At 42.1% G+C, this 26955-nt stretch overlaps 1 protein-coding gene across 2 annotated transcripts in view; it reads right to left on the bottom strand.

Annotated features, from left to right (window-relative positions):
• Positions 1–1031: 1031 nt before the first annotated feature.
• cwc15 (CWC15 spliceosome associated protein homolog) overlaps positions 1032–26955 on the bottom strand; it is a 66060-nt gene continuing 40136 nt past the window's right edge. For both annotated transcript variants that reach the window (XM_048532840.2, XM_048532839.2), the window contains 2 exons: positions 11297–11403; positions 1032–1762 (listed from right to left, as the gene is read on the bottom strand). In XM_048532840.2, the coding sequence (XP_048388797.1) occupies positions 1633–1762; positions 11297–11403 (237 nt within the window). In that variant the 3' untranslated portion in view covers positions 1032–1632. The remainder of the gene's footprint in view (positions 1763–11296; positions 11404–26955) is intronic.

Raw genomic sequence — 26955 nt, 5'->3', positions numbered from 1 at the left:
TAAATGGCGGAAGTGTCGGAGGATAATGCGTTGTATCCGGAGGTTGGTAGGGTGGTGTGTGAGAACGAGGGGGATCCTCTTGGGGCGGTTGTGGCGGGGGCGGGGTGTGAGGGATGTGTCGCGGGAGATGCGGTCAAGGGCGTTCTCAATCACCGTGGGGGGAAAGTTGCGGTCCTTAAAGAACTTGGACATCTGGGATGTGCGGGAGTGGAATGTCTTATCGTGGGAGCAGATGCGGCGGAGGCGGAGGAATTGGGAATAGGGGATGGAAGGGTGAAAAGATCATTGCCAAAGACCCTGTGAGCTCTTCCCTCGCTTCTCATAGAATCCTTGGATAAATCCCGTTAAGCCTGGGGGACTTACCTATCCTCAAGTTCCTCAAAATTCCTAGTACATCTTCCTCACTAACATCCACCTCTTCTAGTCTACCAGCCTGTTTCACACTGTCCTCCCCTACAACGAGGTTCTTCTTCAGTATTCACAACTGAGAGAAGTATTCATTAAGGATCTCTCCTCTCTTTTTAGGCTCCGTGCACAAATTCTCTTTATACTCCTTGATTGGCCCTACCCTTTTTCTGGTCATTCTTTTATTCCTCATGTACATGTAAAAAGCCCTGGAGTTTTCCTTGATCCTTTCTGCCAAAGTTTTCTCATGCCCCCTTATAGATCCCCTAAGCCCTTTCTTCAGCTCCTTCCGGACTAACTTGTATCTCTCTAGAGCCTTTTTTGATCCTTTGGATAGGAACTTCATAATAAAATTTCAAAATCCCAGAATGACTGTCGTCACTTCAACTCTAAAGCACAAAATGTCCTTTGAATTACAAAGACATCACGCAATATACCAAATGTTTGCATAATATTGGATACTTCAATTGCTTTTGCAATTATATAGTGAATTTCACATTCAAATGTTCCAAGGTGCTAAAAAAAACTTTGACACTCTTGAGCTGAGTTGCTTACCTCAATCAACTTTCTCGATTAGATTAAGGTACTCAATTTGCTTTTAATAACTCCATGATGGATGTCCTTGATAAAGTTGCTGTTCCAGATCAAAGTTTATTTCATCTCTGTTGATGTTAATAGCTTCACCAAATCTTAAAGTGTGAAGCACAACAAAATCACCGTTCAACTTGTGTCAAGAATTCACTTTGTTCACAATGCCAATAGCACAATTTAAAATTAACTGGATTTTAATAGTAAAATTTATTTTTAAAATCAGGATAAAGTCAAGTAACGAAATGTTTTATTCCTGACTTACTAGGTTGAAAGATGGAAGTTATATCCTTAAAGCCTGCCCTACACCAAAAAAATTGAAATCTATTTTTAACATCTCATGGTATTGCTCATAACCTACAATCAGATATTCACCAGAAGTTTCAAGACGTACAGATGTCATCTGTGCAGCAACAGGATGCAATGAAGTAGAAATCAGGTGCTTCATGAAGAAGTGTACCGTTATTTCTTGATATCTTAATACCTAAGAGCAGGACTGAAAGAAACTTCAAAGCAGATGTCGATTGCCTTACGTTTAGTTGACACAAGATCCGTGGAAACAGAGGAAAATTTAGTTTGTAGTCCTCAGGAGAGAAAATTAAGTTCCCTGCAACCAGCGAACAGGGTGCTTAATGTTAATTACTTAATGTACTTTTCCATAAACTTCTTGTGGAATTCTGAACGAAGTGTATCATTCACAAATCTTTTATCCCTCTTTGACTCATCTATTCCTTTCGCACAGTTCTTGAATACTACATCGTCATCCCACCTAGAAGGAAAACAGAATTACATTATCACACTAATGACCTCGGTAGAAAAGCACCTAAAGTTTTCTTTTGGCAGGACATGTTGCAGCTATATAAAATGCTTGTTAGGCCGCATTTGGAGTATCGTGTGCAGTTTTAGACACCACACTACCAGAAGGATGTGGATGTTTTGGAGAGAATAGAGAGATGGCTCACCAGGATGCTGCCTGGTCTCCAGGGCACTGACTATGAGAAAAGGTTAAAAAGACTAGAATTGTTTTCAATGGAAAGACGACGTCTGAGAGGAGACCTTATAGAGGTCTACAAATTATGAGAGGCAGAGATAGGGCGGATATTCAGAGGAATTTTTCCCAGGGTTGAAGTTTCAATTACAAGGGGACACAGGTTCCAGGCCAGACAGGCAAAGTTTAATGGAGACATGAGAGGGACGGTTTTCACGTATAGTGGTAGCAGCCTGGAATGTACTACCAGAAGACGTGGAGGAAGTGGGCACATTGAAGACATTTAAGCAGCAACTAGATGGATATATGAATAGGGAGGGAATAGAAAGATACGGATCGAAAAATGGCAGGCTTGTTTTTGGATTAATTAGGGCATGATAGTCAGCACAGGCTTGGTGGGCCAAAGGGCCTGCTCCTGTGCTGCACTTTTTCATTTGTTCATTTGTATTCATTTGCTCACAATTTCTGACGCTAGCAATGAAGATTACTGTATATTAGAAATATCAAAATGTATGGCTGAAGCATTTGTAGCAATGTCCAGCCAAAGGTGTCAAGTTGGTGATCCATCTTGGCCTCTTCATGAGATCCTCAGCATCACAGATACCCATCTTCAGTCAACTCAATTCATTCCACATCATGTCAAGAAACTACTGAAGGTGCTAGATACTGTAATCGCTGTAGGCCCAGATATTGTGCCCACAGTAGTCCTGAAGACCCTTCCCTAGAACTTGCTATATATCTAGCCAAGATGTTCAAGTACAGCTACAAACACTGCCATCTGTCCACTAATTTCTAAAATTGCCCAGCTGTGCTGTACACAAATTAGTCACCCCATGAGTCTGTGTAGTCTTGATCACTAGATAAGTGATGGATGGAGTCATCAACAGTTCTAGCAAACAACATTTGCAATCACCTCGTCACTGACGTTCAAATTTGAGTTCCAACAGGGTCCTTCTACTCCTGACTTGATTACAGACTTGGTCCAAATATGGACAAAAGAGCTGAATTCTAAATAGCAGGTGAGAGAGACTGCCTTTGATCAGGCAGCATTTGATCAAGTATGGCATCAAGAAGCCCTAATCAAACCATAGTCAATGACAATCAGGGAAGCCTCTGGATGGATTCATACTTAGCACAAGGGAATATGATTTTGGTTTCTATATTAGTCATCTCAACTCCAGGACGTCATTCTTACAGTTCTTCAGGGTTGTGTGCTAGGTCCAAATATCTGCAATAGCTTCATCAATGACCTTCTCTTCAGTTGAAGGTCTGAAGTCGGAATGTTTGCTGACCATTGTACAATATTCAGCACCCATTTATAACTCCTCAGATACCAAGACAATCCGTGTCTAAATGCAGCAAGACCTAAACAATGTACAGGTTTGGACTGACAAGGAACAAGTAACATTCACACCACACAGGTGCCAGTAATTACTATCTCTAAGAAGAGAGAATCTAACAATCAACATATTCTGTGGCTATGAGAGCAAGTCTGAGGCAAGGAATCTGCAGAGTGTGGCTTACCTTCTGACTTCCAAAGTCTAGCTGCCACCTACGAGAACACTCCCTATTTTCCTGAGTGAGTAAGTCTTTAATAACACTCAAAAAGCTTGATACTATCCAGGAAGAAGCAGTCTGCTTGATTGTACCACATCTTCAAACATTCACTCACTCCACCACTGATGCACAGTAGCAGTATTATCCACAAAATGCATTATGAAAATTCACCAAGCCCCCTTAAGATAGCCTCTTCCAAAACCCATGACCACCATCATCTAGAAGGACAAGAGCAGCAGCCATATGGGAACACCAAAACCTGCATGTTCCTCTCCAAGCCTTATATAATCTTGCCTAATACCATTCCTTTGACATTTCTAGGCCAAAATCCTCAAACTCCCCCAATAGCAATATTATGGTTATATCTTCACCAAATGGACTGCAATGGTTCAAGAGGCAGTTCATCATACCTTCTCCAGGCCAATGAGAAAGAGAGATAATGCTTGTCTTGACACAATGTCCACATTCCTGAATGAATGAATTTTACAAAAAGAAACCACTACAATGAGCGGTGGCCGGAACAGCAGTGAGTAACGTGGATTCATCAGAGACTGCGGACAGGAGGTATGACCAGAAGGATCACCAGGCCCAGAAACGGGGACCACGGTTGGATTGATAGGATAGGCCCCTCCCACCATCAGTAAAATAACACAGGTAGGAACGCAACTGGTATACTCCTTAATTACAATGTGACCAAGGTTGGGAAATAAACAATCCAGGGTACAAAAGACTTCAGGAAAACAAGCAAAATGGAAGAGGAGTAGGAGAAGTAGCCCTGATAGTGAAGGATAGCATTAGAACAATATTTTAATAAGAGTTTTGAAGATCAGCAAATAGAATTAAAAGTCAGAAAGCAATGGCTGGAATAGTTAATAGCAAATAGTAATCACACTATTGGAGAAGGCACCAAAAACTGGAGATTATAACAAGGCAATAATCTTCGAGTAAACTTAGAAAATCAGATGCACCAAAGTAGCTTGAAAGTTGAATTTGTGACCGTTTTCTAGACCAATATGCTGGGGAACAAACAATTTTAGAGCTAGCATCATAAAGTAAGAAAGATTCACTACTCATCTCTTTGTAAAGATCTTCCAGGAAAAAGTGGGCATAATACAATTGAATTTAACATTGAGTTTGACAGTGAAATACTTGAGCTCAAAACACACATCTTAATTTTAAACTGGTGAAATAATGTTACATAAAAGAAGAGGCTAATAATAGGAAGGTAGTAATAAGTCATTAGTAGTAAGCCTAAGTATTGAGACAGCCGAACAGTTGATTTAAAAGGGGAATAAAACAGGCTGAAAGCGAACTATCTAGGATTATAAGAAAAACGATAGGAGTTTTTAAAAGTATACAAGGCATATAGCTAAAGCAAAAATCCGTCTCTTAGAAGCAAAAGAGAAGTTAACTGGCAAATGAGAAAGTGGCAGCAATAATGAACAAACAATTGGTCCTTTTTTTTTTACAGGAGGGAACACAAATTACATACTAGGAAAATACATCAACCAAGGAGTTAAAAATCATGAGGAATTTAAAGTAATTATCAGCATAGACAGTGTTAAAAGAAATTCGAGGAATGAGAAGCTGACAAATCACCATGTCTTAATTGCCATAATCTTAAAAGTTCTAAAAGAGATAGCTGTAGAAATAACAGATACAGAATATTCTGAAATTCCCTAGATTCTGAAATAGTTCCAGCAGATCAGAAATTAGCAAAAATAAAACTATTACACAAGAAATGAGCAAGAAAAACAGGTTCACAGGCTGGCTAGCCTGGCATTAGTCATTAAAAAATTGTTGGAACCCATCAGAAAATCTTGATAATGCAGTTATAAAGTCACAGAATGATCAGAAAGAGTCAACATGGCTTTCCAAAAAGGAATATGTGTTTGATACATTTATTAAGAGCTTTATGAGGACATAACTAAAAAAGTAAACGAGTAGGTAGACTTCCGTTATGCATTGATAAGCTGCCACACAAATGGTTAACATGCAATTACTCTTGTTGTTGGGATAATGCATTACCACTGATTGAAGATTAAAAATTAGATTAGGAAACAGAAAACAGATATAAAAAGATATTTTCAAAATAGTTAACTATGATGATTAGTATGCTGCAAGATCAGTGCTGGGATCTCAGCTATTTATAATCTATGCTAAAGAATTTGATAACGTAAAAGACATGAAGAGTTATGTATCAATTTTGCTGACAAAGCAATAGGAGAACGTGAGCTGAGAAGAAACAGGTTGCAAGGAGATGTAGGCAGATGGAGTATCATGAGGCTGGTACAAAAAGGAAAAGTGAAAGAATTTTCATTCTGCCAATGCAAAAAGAAAAGATTTCTTTTTTAAAAATAGATATGGAACTTCTAAACATTGTATACTTGTATGAGGAATACAAACAGTTATAATGAAGGAGGTAACATTGTGCCTAATTCTGTCAGAAATCACACAATACCAGGTTATAGTCCAGCAGGTTTATTTCAAATCACAAGCTTCAGGAGCACAGCCCCTTTGTCACATGAAGTGAGAGGGAGGCACATAGACACAGAATTTATAGGCAGAGAGATCAAAAGATCATACAAATAGTGTGAGTGGAGTGTTGAATAATAAGTCTCTGCAGGTGATCAAAATGTCAGATGGTGTAAGTAGAGCATAAACAGCTGAATAACAAGTGAAGGGATGACCTATAATCCGATTAAATGAGACAGTGTGTTAATTACAAAAAAATTATAAATTAAGGCAGTACTGTAGATAAGCCAAGTCACTGGAATATCATGATGTTTATAACGGTCGCATGCCAAGGGTCTAACCAAAGTAACAAGTAATCCAAAAGCGTACAAACTAATAAAGGTAGAGAGCTCATAACAATTTACCAAGGCGATGGTATCAAAACAGGATAGTAAGGAAGATTTTATACATACAGAACAAAATGGTGTGATCACATGCAGGGAACCACGAACCCAAGATCATGGTTGATGCAGTCCTCATGCATAGGGAACTTGGCTTTCAGTTTTGGCTGGTGATTGTGCATTGTTATATATATATTTTAAAGGCTGCCTTGGAGGAGACTCACCCGAAGATCACAGATTTAAGGCCCTCAGCTGCTGAAGTGCTCCCCGACTATGAGGGAACATTCTTCTCTGGCAATTGTTGCACAGTGTCCATTCACCCGTTGTCATAGCATCTGCATAGTCTCACCAATACACAATGCCTGGGGGCGTGTGTGTCTCAGAGAATGAGGTAGACGACATTGCCTGAGTCACGAGTATCTGCCATGTACATTGTGGGTAGTGTTCCCACATGTGATGGTTGTATCCATGTCGATGATCTGGCGTGTCTTGCAGAGGTTGCCATTGCAGATTTATGTGGTGTTGTGGTCGAAGTTGTCCTGAAGGCTGGATAGTTTGCTGTGAGTGATGATCTGTTTAAGATTTGGCAGTTGTTTAAAGTTGAAAAGTGGAGGCATAGCGATAATCTTGGTGAGAGGCTCATCATCATCGATGACATGTTGAAGGCTGTTACGAACATGGTGTAGTCTCTCCGTTTCAGGAAGTACTGGACAATGAAGGGTACTCTATCGGTCGTATCCTGTGCCTGGCTTTTGAGGAGGTCGTTGCAGTTTTTGCTGTGGTATGTTGGAACCGACAGCGAATAATTTAACCATTGTTTCCCATTCTTGAGAAGACATGCTTCAAAATCTTTAGGTTCCCGTCACGTTCCCTCTCATCTGAGCAGATTTTGTGCATGCATAGGGCTTGTCCGTAGATGTTGGCTTCTTTAATATGTTTTAGGTGGAAGCTAGAGAAGTGCAGCATGATGAGGTTATCCGTGGGTTTGCGGTACAGTGAGGTACTGAGGTGTCTGTCCTTGATGTACGTGTCCAAGAATGAGACTGATTCTGAAGAATAGTCCATGGTAAGTCCAATGGTGGGATGTAGTTTGTTGATAGCTATATGTAGTCCTTCTAGGTGATGCCTCACGGCAACTTCAAAGGAAGAAAATGTCAATTTATCTGCTGAATAGCGTTGGTTGGAGGTCCTACATAGCAAAGACGTCTTGGTTGAACTTGTGCACGAATATGTTGACATATCGGGATGCAAATTTGGTCCCCGTGGTTGTTCCCCGTGTCTGGATGAAGAACTGGTTGTCGAAGGTAAAGACATTATGGTCAAGGTGAAGCACATGAGTTGTAGAGTGACATCTGAAAATTGGAAGCTGTTAGTATTGAGTGATGAGGCTGTTGCAGTGATGCCGTTGTGTTGGGGAAGCTGGTGTAGAATGCCAAAATGCTCATTGTGATGAGGAACATTCCTGGTTTGACTGGTCCATGGGTGCTGAGTTTCTATAAGAAATCCGTAATATCATGAAAGGAGCTAGGTACTCCTTCTGCAATGGGTTTCAAGACGCCCTTGACATAGCTAGAGTGTTATGATCGCTACCTTAATTTAGTTTGTACAGTTTTGCATTACTTATTACTTTGGTTAGACCCTTGGCATGTGACTGTTATACCTGTCATGTTATTCCAGTCACGTTATCTCCAGCACCACGTTATTTTTATTTTTCTGTAATTGTCTCTCTGCCTCATTAAATCGGATTACAGGTCATCCTTTCACTTATTATTCAGCAGTTGACACTTTACTCGCACGATTTGTATGATCTTTTGATCTCTCTGTCCATAAAGTCTGTGTCTGTGTGCTTCCCTCTCACTTCATGTGACAAAGGGGCTGTGCTCCGAAAGACTGTAATTTGAAATAAACCTGTTGGACTATAACCTGAGATAATGGGAACTGCAGATGCTGGAGATTCCAAGATAATAAAATGTGAGGCTGGATGAACACAGCAGGCCAAGCAGCATCTCAGGAGCACAAAAGCTGACGTTTCGGGCCTAGACCCTTCATCAGAGAGGGGGATGGGGGGAGGGAACTGGAATAAATAGGGAGAGAGGGGGAGGCGGACCGAAGATGGAGAGTAAAGAAGATAGGTGGAGAGGGTGTAGGTGGGGAGGTAGGGAGGGGATAGGTCAGTCCAGGGAAGACGGACAGGTCAAGGAGGTGGGATGAGGTTAGTAGGTAGCTGGGGGTGCGGCTTGGGGTGGGAGGAAGGGATGGGTGAGAGGAAGAACCGGTTAGGGAGGCAGAGACAGGTTGGACTGGTTTTGGGATGCAGTGGGTAGAGGGGAAGAGCTGGGCTGGTTGTGTGGTGCAGTGGGGGGAGGGGATGAACTGGGCTGGTTGAGGGATGCAGTGGGGGAAGGGGAGATTTTGAAACTGGTGAAGTCCACATTGATACCATATGGCTGCAGGGTTCCCAGGCGGAATATGAGTTGCTGTTCCTGCAACCTTCGGGTGGCATCATTGTGGCAGTGCAGGAGGCCCATGATGGACATGTCATCAAGAGAATGGGAGGGGGAGTGGAAATGGTTTGCGACTGGGAGGTGCAGTTGTTTGTTGCGAACTGAGCGGAGGTGTTCTGCAAAGCGGTCCCCAAGCCTCCGCTTGGTTTCCCCAATGTAGAGGAAGCCGCACCGGGTACAGTGGATGCAGTATACCACATTGGCAGATGTGCAGGTGAACCTCTGCTTAATGTGGAATGTCATCTTGGGGCCTGGGATGGGGGTGAGGGAGGAGGTGTGGGGACAAGTGTAGCATTTCCTGCGGTTGCAGGGGAAGGTGCCGGGTGTGGTGGGGTTGGAGGGCAGTGTGGAGCGAACAAGGGAGTCACGGAGAGAGTGGTCTCTCCGGAAAGCAGACAGGGGTGGGGATGGAAAAATGTCTTGGGTGGTGGGGTCGGATTGTAAATGGCGGAAGTGTCGGAGGATAATGCGTTGTATCCGGAGGTTGGTAGGGTGGTGTGTGAGAACGAGGGGGATCCTCTTGGGGCGGTTGTGGCGGGGGCGGGGTGTGAGGGATGTGTCGCGGGAAATGCGGGAGACACGGTCAAGGGCGTTCTCAATCACCGTGGGGGGGAAGTTGCGGTCCTTAAAGAACTTGGACATCTGGGATGTGCGGGAGTGGAATGTCTTATCGTGGGAGCAGATGCGGCGGAGGCGGAGGAATTGGGAATAGGGGATGGAATTTTTGCAGGAGGGTGGGTGGGAGGAGGTGTATTCTAGGTAGCTGTGGGAGTCGGTGGGCTTGTAATGGACATCAGTTACAAGCTGATTGCCTGAGATGGAGACTGAGAGGTCCAGGAAGGTGAGGGATGTGCTGGAGATGGCCCAGGTGAACTGAAGGTTGGGGTGGAAGGTGTTGGTGAAGTGGATGAACTGTTCGAGCTCCTCTGGGGAGCAAGAGGCGGCGCCGATACAGTCATCAATGTACCGGAGGAAGAGGTGGGGTTTGGGGCCTGTGTAGGTGCGGAAGATGGACTGTTCCACGTAACCTACAAAGAGGCAGGCATAGCTGGGGCCCATGCGGGTGCCCATGGCCACCCCCTTAGTCTGTAGGAAGTGGGAGGAGTCAAAAGAGAAGTTGTTGAGTGTGAGGACGAGTTCCGCTAGGCGGATGAGAGTGTCGGTGGAGGGGGCCTGGTCGGGCCTGCGGGACAGGAAGAAGCGGAGGGCCTTGAGGCCATCTCCATGCGGAATGCAGGTGTACAGGGACTGGACGTCCATGGTGAATATGAGGTGTTGGGGGCCAGGGAATTGGAAGTCCTGGAGGAGGTGGAGGGCGTGGGTGGTGTCACGGACATAGGTGGGGAGTTCCTGGACCAAAGGGGAGAAAATGGAGTCCAGATAGGTGGAGATGAGTTCGGTGGGGCAGGAGCAGGCTGAGACGATGGGTCACTATAACCTGGTGTTGTGAGACTTCTGACTTTGTCCACCCAGTCCAACACTAGCACCTCCACCTTATTGTAAGAGGAGTGAGTGTAAGAATAAGGAAGTCTTGCTGCAATTGTAAAGGACTTTGGTGAGATCACATCTGGAGTACTATGCAGAGTTTCAGTCTACACATCTAAGGACGAATACATTTAGCTAAGCGATGGACAGTGAAGATTCAACAGATTGTTCCAAGGCTGAACAGATATAGTGAGAGACAGATAAACAGTAAAATATTTGCTGGAACTTAGAAGAATCGGGAGTGATCTAGTTGACACTTGAAGAATTTTCAAGGGGATGAGTAGTTTGGACACAGCTGTTGTTTCTGCTGGCTGGGAAGTCTAGAAAATGGGGGTACAGTTTCAACTAAGTGTCAACATGTCAAGGTTGTGGATCTTTGGAATTTTCCATCCAATGGATATGGATGTTTCATTGTTAAGTAATGCTAAGATTGACAAGATTTTTGGCCTCACAGAGAATCCTGGTTTACAAGGCACAAGTTCCTACCTGATGTTGAAACAGAAGATCAGTCATGGCCATAATGAACGATAAAGCAAGCAAAACAGGCATGTGGGTTATTCCTACTCCTGTTTCTTAAATTTTAGGAATTGCCCTGCCCTTAAAGCATTTTATTTTATGATATTTGAGTTTTGTGAAACATCTTGATACAGTGGAATCTATGCTCACGCAGTTTAATAGCATAATTTTGATGCTTTAACATATTTTACTGCAGGTAAAAGAAAAGAAATACTGTCCTTGACAATATCATAAAGCAAAATTACTGAAAACTATATAGAAAGTTTTTAAGCATTGGTGTACAGAACATTAGAATTACATTTCCATGTTTCATCTCTATAGAGCAGTATACTGGCTATTCAAACAGTCATGAGAATTTCTAATGAGAGATTATTCGAAGTGGTTGTCTTTCACATTACCTCCGCTTCACTTTGAAGTTTGACTGTCCAATGAGGTTCAGTAGAGGGTTGCCACTAAGAATATTTTCCATTCTAATTCGTTCCTCTTCAGCTTTTTGTTCACGCTCCTATGAAAGTTATAAAATCAATTATCCAGAAGTGCTATTCACAAATTTGTTATTCATGAATAAGCTTGTTCTCCAACAGATCGGATATTTGCCAAAACACTTTTCTTCCTAAATGCAAGGAAACTGAGTGCTGCAATTCAAACTACATAAATTCTTTTAATTTCCCAAAACCTCACTGGAGATTTTCTTATTCACAATAATTAAGATTTATGTAAATTCTTCACGACAATACAGTTTTCATTTCCACTTTTTTTTCTACATTTAAAATTTATTCAAAGAAGCATAGAAACAAGAACAGGCCATTTAACTCCAAGTTTGTTCCACTATTCAATGGAGTCATGGCAGTTTTATAAACTATAAGCATAAACCCGTCCTTTCCATATGTTGCTTAATACTTTTAGGCAACAAAAATCTATCAATCTCAGTTTGAAACACAATAATCCATCAAACTATAAATTGTTGTTTGTGAAAGGGAATTGCAAATTTTAAACACATTTTCAGTGCTTTAACTCTTTTTCACAAATTCCCATAACCCATGGGCTGTGTTTTGGGATGTTACAGTTACAAAACATTCTATTGCACTTTTACATGTGCAGCTGCCTCTGAGAATCAACCATTTCTTGTCACTTCCTCAGTAAAAATTAACTGTACACTGACCGAGGAGCAAAATTTCAACTTTATGGCTGCGAACAAGGACAAAAATTATGGGCAGATATTTCAAAAGTTAAGATACGTATCTTCATTGACAGTATGTTTAAAATTTGGAATTCCCTTGCACAAACAACAATTGAAAGTGAATGAATTGCTAATTTTAAAACTGAGGTTGATAGATTTTGTTTTGATGAGAGGTATGGGAAAAAGGAGGATTTATGGAAATTAATGTGCAAATCTGCCATGATTCCATTGAATGGCAAAACAAACATGAAAAGTTTCTCTTGGTCCTATGGCTTTTTGGCTACATTTTGATTTTGGTGCAGGAGATCTGGAACTTCGGCAGTGGTGCCATTTTGGCTATGTCCATTTGGTTTTGAGAAAATTCATACCCTAGAGTGCTTAACCGATAGCTGTTCCTTTTCCCAATCAGACAACAAAGATTAATTTTTAAACAACTTTATACCAAATGTAATTGGTCCCCTGAGCTGAACTCATAAATAAACGATTTTTTGAAATACAGCAGCCTATTTCTGTTATAATTCCAAAGCTCGACAGAAAGTATGAGATTTTGCAATAAGGCCAATAATCTTTTTGCCAGAAAGGAAAGAGGGGGGGAAATTTGAACAATGTTACTTGTCAAAAACTAGAACTTAGAACATCAAAATAATAAAGACAATGATTTCAGGGTACGACTTATTTGGTAGCTATCTGAAAACACTTGCTTTTTAAATCAAGTTAGTTGTGGCTTAGAAAACAAGGAAGTGCGATTTGGACATTACAGAAAAAGACATTTTGTCGATGTCTTTCATCAAAATTTCAATAAAATGTACCATTTTGTTTCAGCAATACTTAAGTTCTGTACTACCAAGTGACTAAAAATATCATTTAAGTTTGTTTTCATAGATTTTTGTTGAATCCCTACAGTGTGCAAACAGAGCCTTCAAGTCCACACAGAACATACCTCCCCTTCGCCCCCTAATCTACTCATCCCTGAAAACTACGGGCAATCTAACATGGCCAACCTATCTAGCCTGCACATCTTTGGACTGTGGGAGGAAACCGGAGCACCCGAAGGAAACCCAAGCAGATATGGGGAGAATGTCTCCGTGTGGAGTTTGCACAGTCGCCTGAGGGTGGAATCAAGCTCGGGTCCCTAGCACTGTGAGGCAGCAGTGCTAACCACTGAGCCACCATGCTGTTTTAAACCAATAATTTTTGAACAGTATTTATCTTTTTAAAAAAAACACACACATCGGGTATGACCTGCTTTCCATGAATCCAAATTCTGAATAACTGAAACATTCAAGGGTTTCATGCACACCACCCTTCACTGACAATTAATTTTCCAACAAAAAAAAATTAGGTTGGATTGATTAGTCTACAATTCCCTGGTTTTCCCTCTCACCTTTCTTAAAAAGCAGTGATGTGGAGTCCTTTAACATTAACGAAGGGTTCCTTAATCAAAAGAATTTTAGGAGATTAATAGCTAGGGCATCTATAAAATTGTCAATAGTTCCTTTGAAATCCTAAGATGGAAACCGTTAAGTCCTCAAGAATGGATCACTTTGTCCCTTTTTAGTGTTATTATTTTCTTTAATACAGTTAATTTAGTTACATTGATATTAATGAAAACTGTTCCCAAATTTAGAACAGTTTCCTTGGGGTTGCTTAACTGACCTTTTCCTCCACTGTAAACGCTGACACAGTTGGGGTTCTTGTGGCATTTTGAACCAGAAGACCGTGCGACTTAGGGCCGGTAAATCATTCAGTCCTTAATTCCCTTATTGGTTAAAAATCTCTCTGTCTTGATTATATTTAACAAACAAGTCTCATCAGCCCTCTGCAGTAAAGAATTCCTCAAACTTACTACCGTCCAAGAAGAAATTTATCTTTATCTCAGTCTCAAATATGTGGCCTTTCATTCTCAGATTATGCCCTCTGGTCCTAGACTCTCCCACAAATGGAGAACAACCTTTCCAAACCAAGTCTCTTAAGAGTCTTGTACGTCTCAATAAGGCTGCCTCTCATTCAACTAAATTCCAACAAGTCTAACCTACTCAAATTCTCATCTGGAATGCGTGCAATGCCAGTATGTCTTAGAATGGGGGCCTAAAACACAGTTCACAGTATTCTAGCTGTTTTGGCAAAGCCTCGCTACTTTTATACTCTATTCCTTTTGAAATAAAAGCCAATATTCCATTTGCCTTCCCCATTACCAGCTGAACTTGGCCATCAGCTTTTTGAGATTCACAGGGTCTTTCAAATCTCTCTGCTCTGTAGCTGTCTGCAGTCTTTCTCCACTCGAATAATATTTAGCTCCTCTATTCTTCCTGGCAAATTGTGGCCTGTGTTAAAGTCCTAATTGCTCCAAAGGTATGTTATAACATGTCTGAAAAGGCTGATTAAAAATATCTAAATGTTATTGACCAAGTATTTTGCATCATGTTGCCACTTCCTTATTTTTCACCAGTAGCGTCAACATTATCTACGTTCATAAGGCACAGAATGCTCTTGGCCACTCTACTTTCCCAAATGTAACTAACTTTTGAGTGTTGATCTTGATATCCCTGGCAAGTTTGTGTTTTCTCCCTTTACTGTAAATATTGACGAACTGGTTTCTCAGCACACCAGTCATTGGCTTACATTTATTCACAATATCAAAGATGCCAGTTTTGAAGGTGTGCTGAGGTCCTTTTGTTCCCATTGTAAAATTAGAGGTTTCTTTTCATACTCATCTGTAGTTCCCATAAACAGTTCTATCACTTTTGATGATTTGTAAATACCTCCTCTTAGAACTGAAGTTAGCGTACCAAAATTGAACTGTTTCAAAGAGGAGTCACATCAGACTTTTGCCTTTTAATTTGGCCTTTCTTGACACAGATGCTGACAAACCTGCTGAGTTTCTTTTTCTTTTGTTTCAGATCTCCAGATTTGCAGCACTTTGCTTTTGATATTTTATGTTGCAAACCTGAAGCAGATAGGACATAAACCTGAGCCTTCTGGCCAGAGGTAAGGGCACTATTTCAAGAGCTCGTATGGCCTACTGCACCTGGTATTCCCAGGTGGTTTCCCATGCAAGTACTGATGAGGTCCGAGTGTGGTTATGTTCCAAGATCAGATAAAATTGGGTGTTTCCAGACCAGCATGGTTGTCATTTGCAAACCGAAAGAATTTTATACCATGGTCCCATAAAACTCAGGAGGAAGTAACAGTCTCAGCGGGGACTGTCAAAATACTTTAATTTTAAATAGTATTCACGATGTGTTTCTTCATCGCCTCCAGATTACTCTAATGCTCTGCTGACCAGTCTCCTATTCTCTAAAGCTTCATCTCAGTCTAAATGTTGTTCCCTGCTAGCAAAACAAACTAATTTTGCTGGTGTACAATGGTTCCTGATCCAACATCTCAAACCTTAAATTCTCACTGTTGAAATTATTTAAAAACCTGTAGCTTCTATCACCTCCAATGCTATTAACTCTTTCAATCTGTTGATGAGACCATTGCTGCCTTTGTCTTTACATTTTTGGTTGGAACCCTGAGCTGAAGTTGAAAATCCAACATGGAACTTTGAGAAGCAGCTTGTTTTCAAAGGAGAGAATAAACAAGCTGATGTTAGTGATGGGAACTGGCCTGGAAGATAATTGCAAGTTCATTATTCTAAGAACATGGCAGAACGTTTTATAGTATTTAGGTATTTTGATACCAGGATGGGGTATGTTCAAGGACTGGCAGGTGTTGGATGCTGTATCAGTCAATCAAGTGGAGGCTGGTTTTGCCAGCCAACAACAGACGATGTTTAAAACTAAGAGAAACCATATACTGAACTGACTTTGTGCTTTTTTTCAAAAAAATCAGAAGGCTGTGTGTTCCGAAGCTGCTGAATTGGAAAACTGAGATTTGAAACTTACTTTCTCTCTCAAGTTGATCTTCAGTTGAAGAATTATCAAATGTCTTAAGAAAAGAATCCTGGTTTATGAGAAAAAAAATTCTTCAGGGCCTACTGGAAAACTGTTTATTTTGACTGGTGACTTTGACATTTTAGCAAGATCAACCACGTGCCTGCATTATGACAGATTGTCCAATGAATTTCATAAAGACTTGGTAGTCATCACTGAAATGATTTTCGAACTGGCAAATTACAACTCTTATTTTCTTATCAATTTATCCCTCAAGTGTGTGTCTGTCTGTCTTTTTTTTGAGAGTGTGTGGGGCTTAGGATCAAAGGAGATTTTTTTGTAAACTTGTTCTCAATGGCAAGACAGGATGCAAAAGTCACAGTGTGCCAAAGACAGGCAACAACGCACAACATACAAATTCTGAAATCAAGCACTTAATAAACACCCAAATTAATCAGGTAGTATTAAACAATAAATATTTCAAAATCAAGAACTCAAGCACCTAGTCAACAAATCACCGCACTTCATCCACTCAGCCCAAGAATTCCTCAACTCCGTCAAAGACATAAAGATAGAGGACTAAGAGATCATTGATGTCACCACCCTATTCACATCAATAGACATACCACTAGCAAGGGAAACAATGACAACACTACTTGAACAAGAACACAACCCCAGTGAAACCATCTCCAAGGATAACATGTTTAAACTACTGGACCTATGCCTGACCACCTACTTCACCTTCAACAGCCAAACATGTGAGCAAATCAACGGGGCATCCATGGGATCGCACATCTCCAGACTCATAGCAGAAGCAGTGATGCAAAGACTGGAAAGCGTTGCTGTTCCGCAAATCCAGCCTAAACTATGGATACGCTATGTAGATGCCACCTTTGTCATCATTACATAGAACATAGAAAAGTACAGCACAGTACAGGCCCTTTGGCCCACGATGTTGTGCCGTGGAATAATCCTAATCCAAAAATAAAATAACCTAACCTACATTCCCCTCAATTCACTGCTGTCAATGTGCATGTCCAGCAGTCGCTTAAATGTCACTAATGACTCTGCTTCCACGTCACTCTTCCTCCTTCTCTCCAGTCAACCTCTCCTCGTAAGACAAGCCCTCCAGTCCAGGCAGCATCCTGGTAAACCTCCTTTGCACCCTCTCCAAAGCCTCCACATCTTTCCTATAATAGGGCGACCACAACTGGACACAATATTCCAAGTGTGGTCTCACCAGGGTTTTGCAGAGCTGCAGCATAACCTCGCGGCTCTTGAACTCAATACCCCTGTTAACGAAAGCCAAAACACCATATGCTTTCTTAACAACCTTAACCATCTGGGTGGCAACTTTGAGGGAGCTATGCACTTGAACACCAAGATCCTGCTGTTCCTCCACACTGCCGAGAATCCTGCCCATTAAATGGACCAAGTTAGACAAACTCGTAAATAACACCCTCACCGGAATAAAATTCACCAGAGAGGGGAGGAACAAACAACTCCCATTGATGGACGTCATGGTAGAGCGCAAGACAAATGGGGAACTGCAAATGAAAGTACACCGAAAAGCCACACACACAGACCAGGTATTGAACTTCAATAGTAACCATCCCAGCACACACAAACGAAGCTGCATGCGAACATTATTTATCAAATAGGCAAACTTGCAACTCGGTTATTGTTAATAATATGCACCTCAAGCTATTTTTCAGCCAATATGAAGAGAAGCCAACGTATGATGGAAGTTATCCATTGCATCCAATTCCTTGGTTTAAAAAGATTCATCCCAAGCTTGTATTCGTGAGCCTAATTTCTAAGGAAGTATAAATTAATTAAGGAATAATGACAACATACATAAACTTCTGTAATAAATTACTTAGTGTAAGGCCATAGAAAGAGAGAGAGGACAGTCAACCTTTGATAGTTTATATTAAGCATGTCTGTATAGCATTTAGGAATGTTTACGTACATTGCAGAAACAATACCAAACAGCAATTTTCACAAATAACCTGCATTGTTGTTGCTCAAGATGGTTTCAACTACTAAATGGCACATGGTCCACAGATCTGGTCACCTATTTTTAAAAGGATATTTCACACGAGAGTTTATAGATAAGCAAAATAGAAGAAACGTATTTATGAGGAAATGCTAAAATTTGAGCTTGTTTCATCAATGTTATCAGAATGGTATTATGAAGACATCAAATTTATAATTGTTCATGATGGCAAAGATTTTGACAATTGGAAAACAAGTCAAAAATATGAGAAGTTGCATCAGTTCTTTTTAAGCAGGCTAATAAAATGACCTTGTCAAGGAAAGTCATTTAAAACTGTGTTATATAGGGCCAATTTAAAAAATGCGTTAGAACACAGAACAGTACATCACAGTACAGGCCCTTTGGACCATGATGTTGTGCCAAACTTTTATCCCAAACCTAAGGTCTACCTAACCTCCACCGCTACTTTATACTATCATCCATATGGTTATCTAATAGCCGCGTAAATGCCCCGAATGAGGCTGACTCCATTACACTCTCCAGCAATGCATTCCACCCCCCTGCCACTCTCTGAACTAAACAGTTGTTCTGGAAATAGTCACTGATTTAAAAACTGCACAAATTGCAACCTCTGACCCTTAGAAACCTGCCATATAAGAAGGTTTACTCATTTGTTGTCAACACGGTGTGGAGTTGGAGAAACACAGGAGGTCAGCCAGCAGAGGAACAGGCAGGTCGATGTTCCAGGTTTGGGCCCTTCATCAGAACTACTTGAACCCACTCCTGAATACTGTCTCATTGGTGAATTTACAAAAGAAGAGCATGAAAATAGTCAGCAATTTCAGCACATCCAAATCAATAAGAACAGAGTTTTGAAACATTAACATAGAACATTACTGCACAGTACAGGCCCTTCGGCCCTCGACGTTGTGCCGACCTGTCATACCAATCTCAAGCCCATCTAACCTACACTATTCCACGTACGTCCATTTGCTTATCAAATGACGACTTAAATGTACCTAAAGTCGGCGAATCTACTCCCGTTGCAGGCAAAGCGTTCCATTCCCTTACTACTCTCTGAGTAAAGAAACTACCTCTGACATCTGTCCTATATCTTTCACCCCTCAATTTAAAGCTATGCCCCCTCGTGCACGCCGTCATCATCCTAGGAAAAAGGCTCTCCCTATCCACCCTATCTAACCCTCTGGTTATTTTATATGTTTCAATTAAGTCACCTCTGAACCTTCTTCTCTCCGATGAAAACAGCCTCAAGTCCCTCAGCCTTTCCTTGTAAGACCTTCCCTCCATACCATGCAGCATCCTAGTAAATCTCCTCTGCACCCTTTCCAAAGCTTCCACATCCTTCTTATAATGCGGTGACCAGAATGGTACACAATACTCAAAGTGCGGCCGCACCAAAGTTTTGTACAGCTTCACCATAACCTCTTGGTTCCGGAACTCGATCACTCTATTAATAAAAGAGAAAACACTGTATGCCTTCTTAACAGCCCTGTCAACCTGGGTGGCAACTTTCAAGGATCTGTGTACATGGACGCCGAGACCTCTCTGCTCATCTACACTACTAAGAATCTTACAATTAGTCCAGTACTTTGTCTTCTGGTTACTCCTACCAAAGTGCATCACCTCACACTTGTCTGCATTAAACTCCATTTGCCACCTCTCAGCCCAGCTCTGCAGCTTATCTCTGACTCTCTGCAACCTACAGCATCCTTCGTCACTGTCCACAACTTCACCGACCTTAGTGTCGTCTGCAAATTTACTAACCCATCCTTCTACGCCCTCATCCAGGTCATTTACAAAAATGACAAACAGCAGTGGACCCAACACCGACCCTTGCGGTACACCACTAGTAACTGGGCTCCAGGATGAACATTTCCCATCAACTACCACCCTCTGTCTTCTTTCAGCAAGCCAATTTTCAATCCAAACTGCTATATCTCCCACAATTCCATTCCTCCGCATTTTGTACAATAGCCTACTGTGGGGAACCTTATCGAACGCCTTGCTGAAGTCCATATACACCACATCAACCGGTTTACTCTCATCTACCTGTTTGGTCACCTTCTCAAAGAGCTCAATAAGGTTTGTGAGGCACGACCTTCCCTTCACAAAACCGTGCTGACTATCCCTAATCAATTTATTCTTTTCTAGATGATTATAAATCCTATCCCTTATAACCTTTTCCAACACTTTACCAACAACTGAGGTAAGACTCACAGGTCTATAATTACCAGGGTTGTCTCTACTCCCCTTCTTGAACAGGGGAACGACATTTGCTATCCTCCAGTCATCTGGCACTATTCCTGTAGACAATGACGAGTTAAAGATCAATGCCAAAGGCTCAGCAATCTCCTCCCTGGCTTCCTAGAGGATACGAGGATAAATCCCATCCGGCCCAGGGGACTTATCTATCTTCACCCTCAGAAGGATTTCTAATACCTCTTCCTTGTGAACCTCAATCCCACCTAGTCTAGTAGCCTGTATCTCAGTATTCTCCTCAACAACATTGTCGTCTTTTGGAGTGAATACTGTTGAAAAATATTCATTTAGCGCTTCCCCTATCTCATCTGACTCCACACACAACTTACCACTACAATCCTTGATTGGGCCTAATCTTACTTTCATCATTCTTTTATTCCTTAAATACCTATAGAAAGCCTTAGGGTTTACCCTGATCCTATCCGCCAACAACGTCTCATGTCTCCTCCTGGCTCTTCTGAGCTCTCTCTTTAGGTCTTTCCTGGCTACCTTGTAGCCCTCAAGCGCCCTAACTGAGCCTTCACATCTCATCCTAACTTAAGTCTTCTTCTTCCTCTTGACCAGAGATTCCACCTCCTTCGTAAACCACGGCTCCCGCACTCTACAGCTTCCTCCCTGCCTGACAGGTACATACTTATCTAGGACACACAGGAGCTTTTCCTTGGATAAGCTCCACATTTCTAATGTGCCCATCCCCTGCAGTTTCCTTCCCCATCCTATGCTCCCTAAATCTTGCCTAATCTCATCGTAATTGCCTTTCCCCCAGCTATAACTCTTGCCCAGTGGTATACACCTATCCCTTTCCATCACAAAAGTAAACATAATAGAATTGTGATCGCTATCACCAAAGTGCTCACCTACTTCCAAATCTAACACTTGGCCAGGCTCATTACCCAGTACCAAACCTAAATGTGGCTTTGCCCCTTGTTGGCCTGTCTACATACTGTGTCAGGAAGCCCTCCTGCACACACTGGACAAAAACTGGCCCATCTACAGTACTCGAACTATGGTGTTCCCAGTCAATATCTGGAAAGTTGAAGTCCCCAATGACAACTACCCTGTCTCTCTCACTCCTATCGAGAATCATCTTTGCTATCCTTTCCTCTACATCTCTCGAACTATTCGGAGGCCTATAGAAAACTCCCAACAGGGTGACCTCTCCTTTCCTGTTTCTAACCTCATACTACCTCAGTTGACGTGTCCCCAAACATCCTTTCTGCAACCGTAATACTGTCCTTGACCAACAATGCCACACCTCTGCCCCTTTTACCATCTTCTCTGTTCTTACTGAAACATCTAAATCCCGGAACTTGCAACAACCATTCCTGTCCCTGCTCTATCCATGTCTCCGAAATGGCCACAACGTCGAAGTCCCAGGTACTAACTCATGCTGCAAGTTCACCCACCTTATTCCGGATGCTCCTGGCATTGAAGTAGAACACTACGTACGATCTGTGATGATTCTTAATACAAAAACATTTTGGCCCAAGTCTGACTGGAAAACAGCTGAGTGTTATTTCTGGCAAGTTTCACACACATTTTTAGTTGGCAAAACCTCGTGGATTTTCTTGCACTATTTTCCAAATGCACCTAATTAACCATGGTGCACTGCTTGTCCCATCTTCTACACACCACACTAGCTACAACTGGGACATTCCAGGAATCCTGGTATCAATGCCCTATTTACAGTCATATAGCTGTACAGCATGCAAACAAACTCTCCGGTCCAATGAGAACATGCTCACCAGGTATCCTAAATTAATCCAACCCCATTTGTCAGCATTTGGACCATATTCTTCTAAACCCTTCCTATTCATATACCCATCTAAATGCCTTTTAAATTTTGTAACTGTACCAGCCTCCACCACTTCCTCTGGCAGCTCATTCTATGCACAGGCCACTGTGCACAAACATGTAGTCCCTTAGATATCCTTTAAATCTTTCCCCTCTCACCTTAAAACTACACCATACAGTTTTGGGCTCCTCCACCCCATGCTCAAAGCCTTGGCTATTCACCCTTTCCATTTGGCTATTCACCTTTACCATGCCCCTCATGATGTTTATAAACTTCTAAAAGGCCATCCCTCAGCCTCCGACAGTCCAGCAAAAATAGCCCGAGCTGATTCAGTCTCTGTCTCTGTAGTTCAAACCCTCCTACCCCAACAACATCCTTTTAAATCTTTTTCCAACCCTTTCAAGTTTCATAACATCTTTCTCACAGCAGGGTGACTAGAACTGAACAAAGTATTCCAAAAGGGGCCTAAGCAATGTCCTATACAGCCACAACATGACTTCCCAACTCCTACACTCAAAGGCCTGACAAATAAAGGCAAGCATATCAAACGTCTTCTTCATTGCCCTGTTTACCTGGGATTTCACTTTCAAGGAACTACGAACCTGCATTCCAAGGTTTCTTTGTTCAGCAACACTCCCCAGGATCTTCCCTGCCCTGATCTGCCTTGGCAAAATGCAGCACCTCACATTTATCTAAATTAAACTCCATCTGACACTCCATGGTCCATTGGCCCATCTGATGAAGATCCTGTTGTACTCTAAGGTAATATCCTTTGCTATCCACTACACCACCTAGTTCGGTATCATGTGCACATTTACATACCTATGTTCGCATCCAAATCGTTTATATAAGTGACAAAAAACAGTGGACCCAGCACTGATCCTTGTGGCACACCACTGATCACAGGCCTCCAGTCTGAAAAGCAATCCTCCGTTACCACTCTTTATCTCTTACCTTCAAGCTAGTTCTGTATCCAAATGGTTAGTTCTCCCTGTATTCCATGTGATCTAACATTGTTAAACAGTATAACATGTGAATCCTTCTCGAAAACCTTACTGAAGTCAATATAGATCACATCCTTTATCTGCCTTTATCAATCCTCTTTGCTACTTTTCCAAAAACCTCAATCAAGTTAGTGAATCAGAATTTCCCATGCACAAAGCAATGTTGACAATCCCCAGTTGGTCCCTGCCTTTACAAATACATGTCAATCCTGTCCCTCAGAATCCCCTGCAACAACCTGCACACCACTGATGTCAGGCTCAACGGTTTACAGTTCCCTGGCTTTTCCTTACCACCTTTCCTAAATTGTGGCACCTCGTTAGCTGACTTAGAGAGTCTTCCAGCACCTCACCTGTGGCTATTGATGATAGAAATATCTTAGCAAGGGGTCCAGCAATCACTTCCCTAGCTTCTCACAGTATTCTAGGGTACACCTGATCAAATCCCAGGGATTTACCCACCTTTATGCATTTCAAGACGTCCAGGACCACCACCTCTGTAATAGGGAAATTTCTCATGAAGTTGCTATTTACTTCCCCAAGTTGTCCAGCTTCCATATCCTTCTCCACAGTAAACACTGACGCGAAATACTCGTCTAGTATGTCGCCGACCTCCTGCAGTTTCACACACATGCGGCCTACTGGTCTTTAAGAAACCCTTACCCCTCCCCAGTTACTCTTGTGTCCTTAATGCATCTGTAGAATCCCTTTCGATTCCCTTTAACCATATCTTCCAAAGCTATCTCATGTTCCTTTATTGCCCTCCTGATTTCCCTCAAGTATAATTCTACTGCATTTAATACTTTTCTAGGGATTCACTTGATTCCTGTTGTCTATACCTGACATATGCTTCCTTCTTTTTCTCGACCAGAGCCTCCATTTCTCTAAGCATCCAGCATTCCCCACACCTACCAGCCCTGTCCTGAACCCTAACAGGAGCATACTGTCTCTGGATTCCCATTATCTCATTTTTGAAGGCTTCTGATTTTCCAGTCGTCCTTTTACCTGTGAATACCTGTCCCCCAACAACTTTTGAAAAGTTGTGAGATGTTTCATTTTGGAAGGACAAATACGAAAGCAGAATACAGGGTTAACGCAATGATTCTTGGCAGTGTGGGGGACCAGAGGGATCTTCAGGTTGCTGTCCACAGTTCTCTCAAAGCTACCACCCAGGTTGCTAGATTTGTTATGAAGGCGTATGGTGTGTTATCTTTCATTAGTAGAGGGATTGAGTTCAAGAGACGTGAAGTTATGCTCCAGCAATACAAAAGCCTGGTTTGGCCACGTCTGGTCTTGAGTCCAATTCTGGTCACTTCATTACAGGAAAGACGTGGAAGCACTGGAAAAGGTACAGAGGAGATTTACCAGGATGTTGCCTGGAATGGAGGGAAGGTCTTACGAAGAAAGGTTGAGAGAGCTAGGGCTTTTCTCTTTAGAATGACGAAGGATGAAAGGTGACTTGACAGAGGTGTACAAAATGTTCAGAAGTATAGGTAGAGTAGACAGCCACCGACGTTTTCCTAGGGAGGAGGTAGCTATTACGGCCGGGCATGATTTTAAAGTGAGTGGAGGTAGATATAGGGGAGACATCAGAGGTAGATTCTTTACTCAGAGAGTGGTAGAGGTGTGGAATGCATTGCCGGACAGCGTAGTGGAGTTGGCCTCATTAGGGGCATTTAAGCAACTATTAGATAGGCATGTGGATGGTAGTATAAGGTAGGGATGGAGGTTAGATAAACCATAGGTTTAGGGTAAAAGTTCGGCACAACATCGTGGGCTGAAGGGCCTGTACTGTGCTGTACTGTTCTACATTCTATGTTCCATGTTCTCCCTTTGTCTCATTCTGGGACAAAATGTTCCACATTCAGGCCGGGGGAGCTAAAATGGTTGATATGGTACCCAACACTTGTTGTTCATTACCCCAACTGTGAATGTATTGTTAATAGACCAGAATGTCTGCCCCATTGTTCGTGACATATTCTCTCTTTTGTATCCCGCAGGCATGAGTGGCATCAGCAAAGTCTCTGCAGCCAAGATGCCAGTTCTCATGACATCGCATTCAACTGAAGGGAGCACAGATGCCTCGGTGGATGCACCAACAAAGCTGTCTCATTCACTGTCCCCACAAGTTCAGATACTGAAACCTTTACGGGTATGTTAGCAAGGCTACAGTCAGGAACACCTGCTGGTGAGCACATCACTGCCACGTCTCCACAGCTGGAAGAATAAACACCCCTGTCATTGGCACTTGGAGGACTAGAGTCCAAGCAGTTGCTCAGCCCCAGGAGAAAATCCCATGGTGTCAGTAGTTAACAACTCAATTGAGATACACAAGGAAACAGAAATAGCAGGCAGATCTGCCAAATATATGCCAAGACGTGCACTCCATCATTTTTGCCATTGATGCCCAGCCCCAAGATCATGCTAACTCCAAGACAAATGACCCTGGCCTCACTCAAGCGCCCCTCCTTACAAGTAGTTCAGGCAGTGCCAGCAGGCGCCCAGCCTGAGGAAAAATGCATACAAGCCCCTATAAGTATTCCCTCAGAACACTCCAGAGTTGGCTGGGTCTTGAACCTTCACCCTACCAGACATCTTCAGCCCTGTGGAGGTTTAAACCGAGATGGCTGCACTTGCTTCTGAGCCGGTCATGCTCAATATGCCTTGGTTCTCTGGACATAAAGGGTCCATGATCATCGAACCAAATCTCCAATGTGGTTCCATTATTTGACAGGCTTCCTCCAGCCCAGTCTCAGACCCCAGGATGGCAATGAGACATATTGGGAGGGAAATAAATCTTCTGAGGGTGAGGATCAGAGGGACCTTGGTGTGCACGTCCACCAGTCCCTTAAGGGAATATGGCAGGTAAATAAAGTGCCTAAGAAGGCACATATGGTGCTTGCCTTTATCAGTTGAGGCACGGAATTTAAGAATAGGCAGGCTGTGTTGGACCTGTATAAAACGTTGATTGGAATACAGCTAGAGTATATGTGCAGTTCTGGAATTTACATTACAGAAGGAATATAATTGCACAGGACTGGGTGCAGGGAAGATTTACTAGGATGGTTTTAATCATTAACAGAGATTAGATACAATGGGCCTGTTTTCCTTTCAGTAGGGAAAATGAAGGGAGGGCATAACTGAAACGTGTAAAATTATGAGGGGCATAGATAATTAGGAGGTTTTCCCCTTATTGAAGGGATTTAAAACTTGGGGCATAAATTTAAGGTTAGGGACAGGAAATTTGGAGGAAGTGTGAGAAAACCTCTTTTCACCCAGAGGATGGTGGGAATCTACAACTTACTTCAAAGGGTAGTAGAAGCAGAAACCCTCATTATTTAAAAAGCATTTAGATAGGTACTTGCGATGCCAAGACATACAAAGCTAACGCCATGTACTTGAAAATGTGATTAAAATAGTTAGGCGTTTGTCCTTGATTGGCACAGACTAAATGGGCTGAAGGGCCTTATTCTATACTGTAGATCTCTACATCTTTATAGCAAACAGGTGGTGTAAGTGAGGCTTCACCATTATTACTTTTGTTAATACATGTTCACTTTTCATCCTCAACTGTTGACTGAATATCTATTCATTAGCAACTACAATATTTGAGTGTACAGAGCCTAGGAATCCTTAGCGTTACATTGGGTTTAACGATCCAAGGAGTGAGATGAATAGCACCTAAACCATATGCATATTAGAGGAGCTTCGAAGATGCTTACTACTTTGGCAACTAAGGTGAATTTTTTTCAGGAAAAATTACAACACTTCTGCAACTCAGCCATCATTGGCACAATTCCTGATGTTGCATGCTGTGATCAAGTGTGTTTGGGGTCAGGATTTGCAGTGTCCACCATAGGTTAATGTCCAAGTGCCACGTAGCATGTCAGGATTGCAAGTATCTTTCATCTGCACTACAACAGTTGT

The sequence above is a fragment of the Stegostoma tigrinum genome, chromosome 6, assembly GCF_030684315.1.
Source record: "Stegostoma tigrinum isolate sSteTig4 chromosome 6, sSteTig4.hap1, whole genome shotgun sequence".
Lineage (NCBI taxonomy): Eukaryota > Metazoa > Chordata > Chondrichthyes > Orectolobiformes > Stegostomatidae > Stegostoma > Stegostoma tigrinum.
Note: the sequence above shows the minus strand (reverse complement) of the source record. Positions and strands in the feature narration are given on the sequence as shown.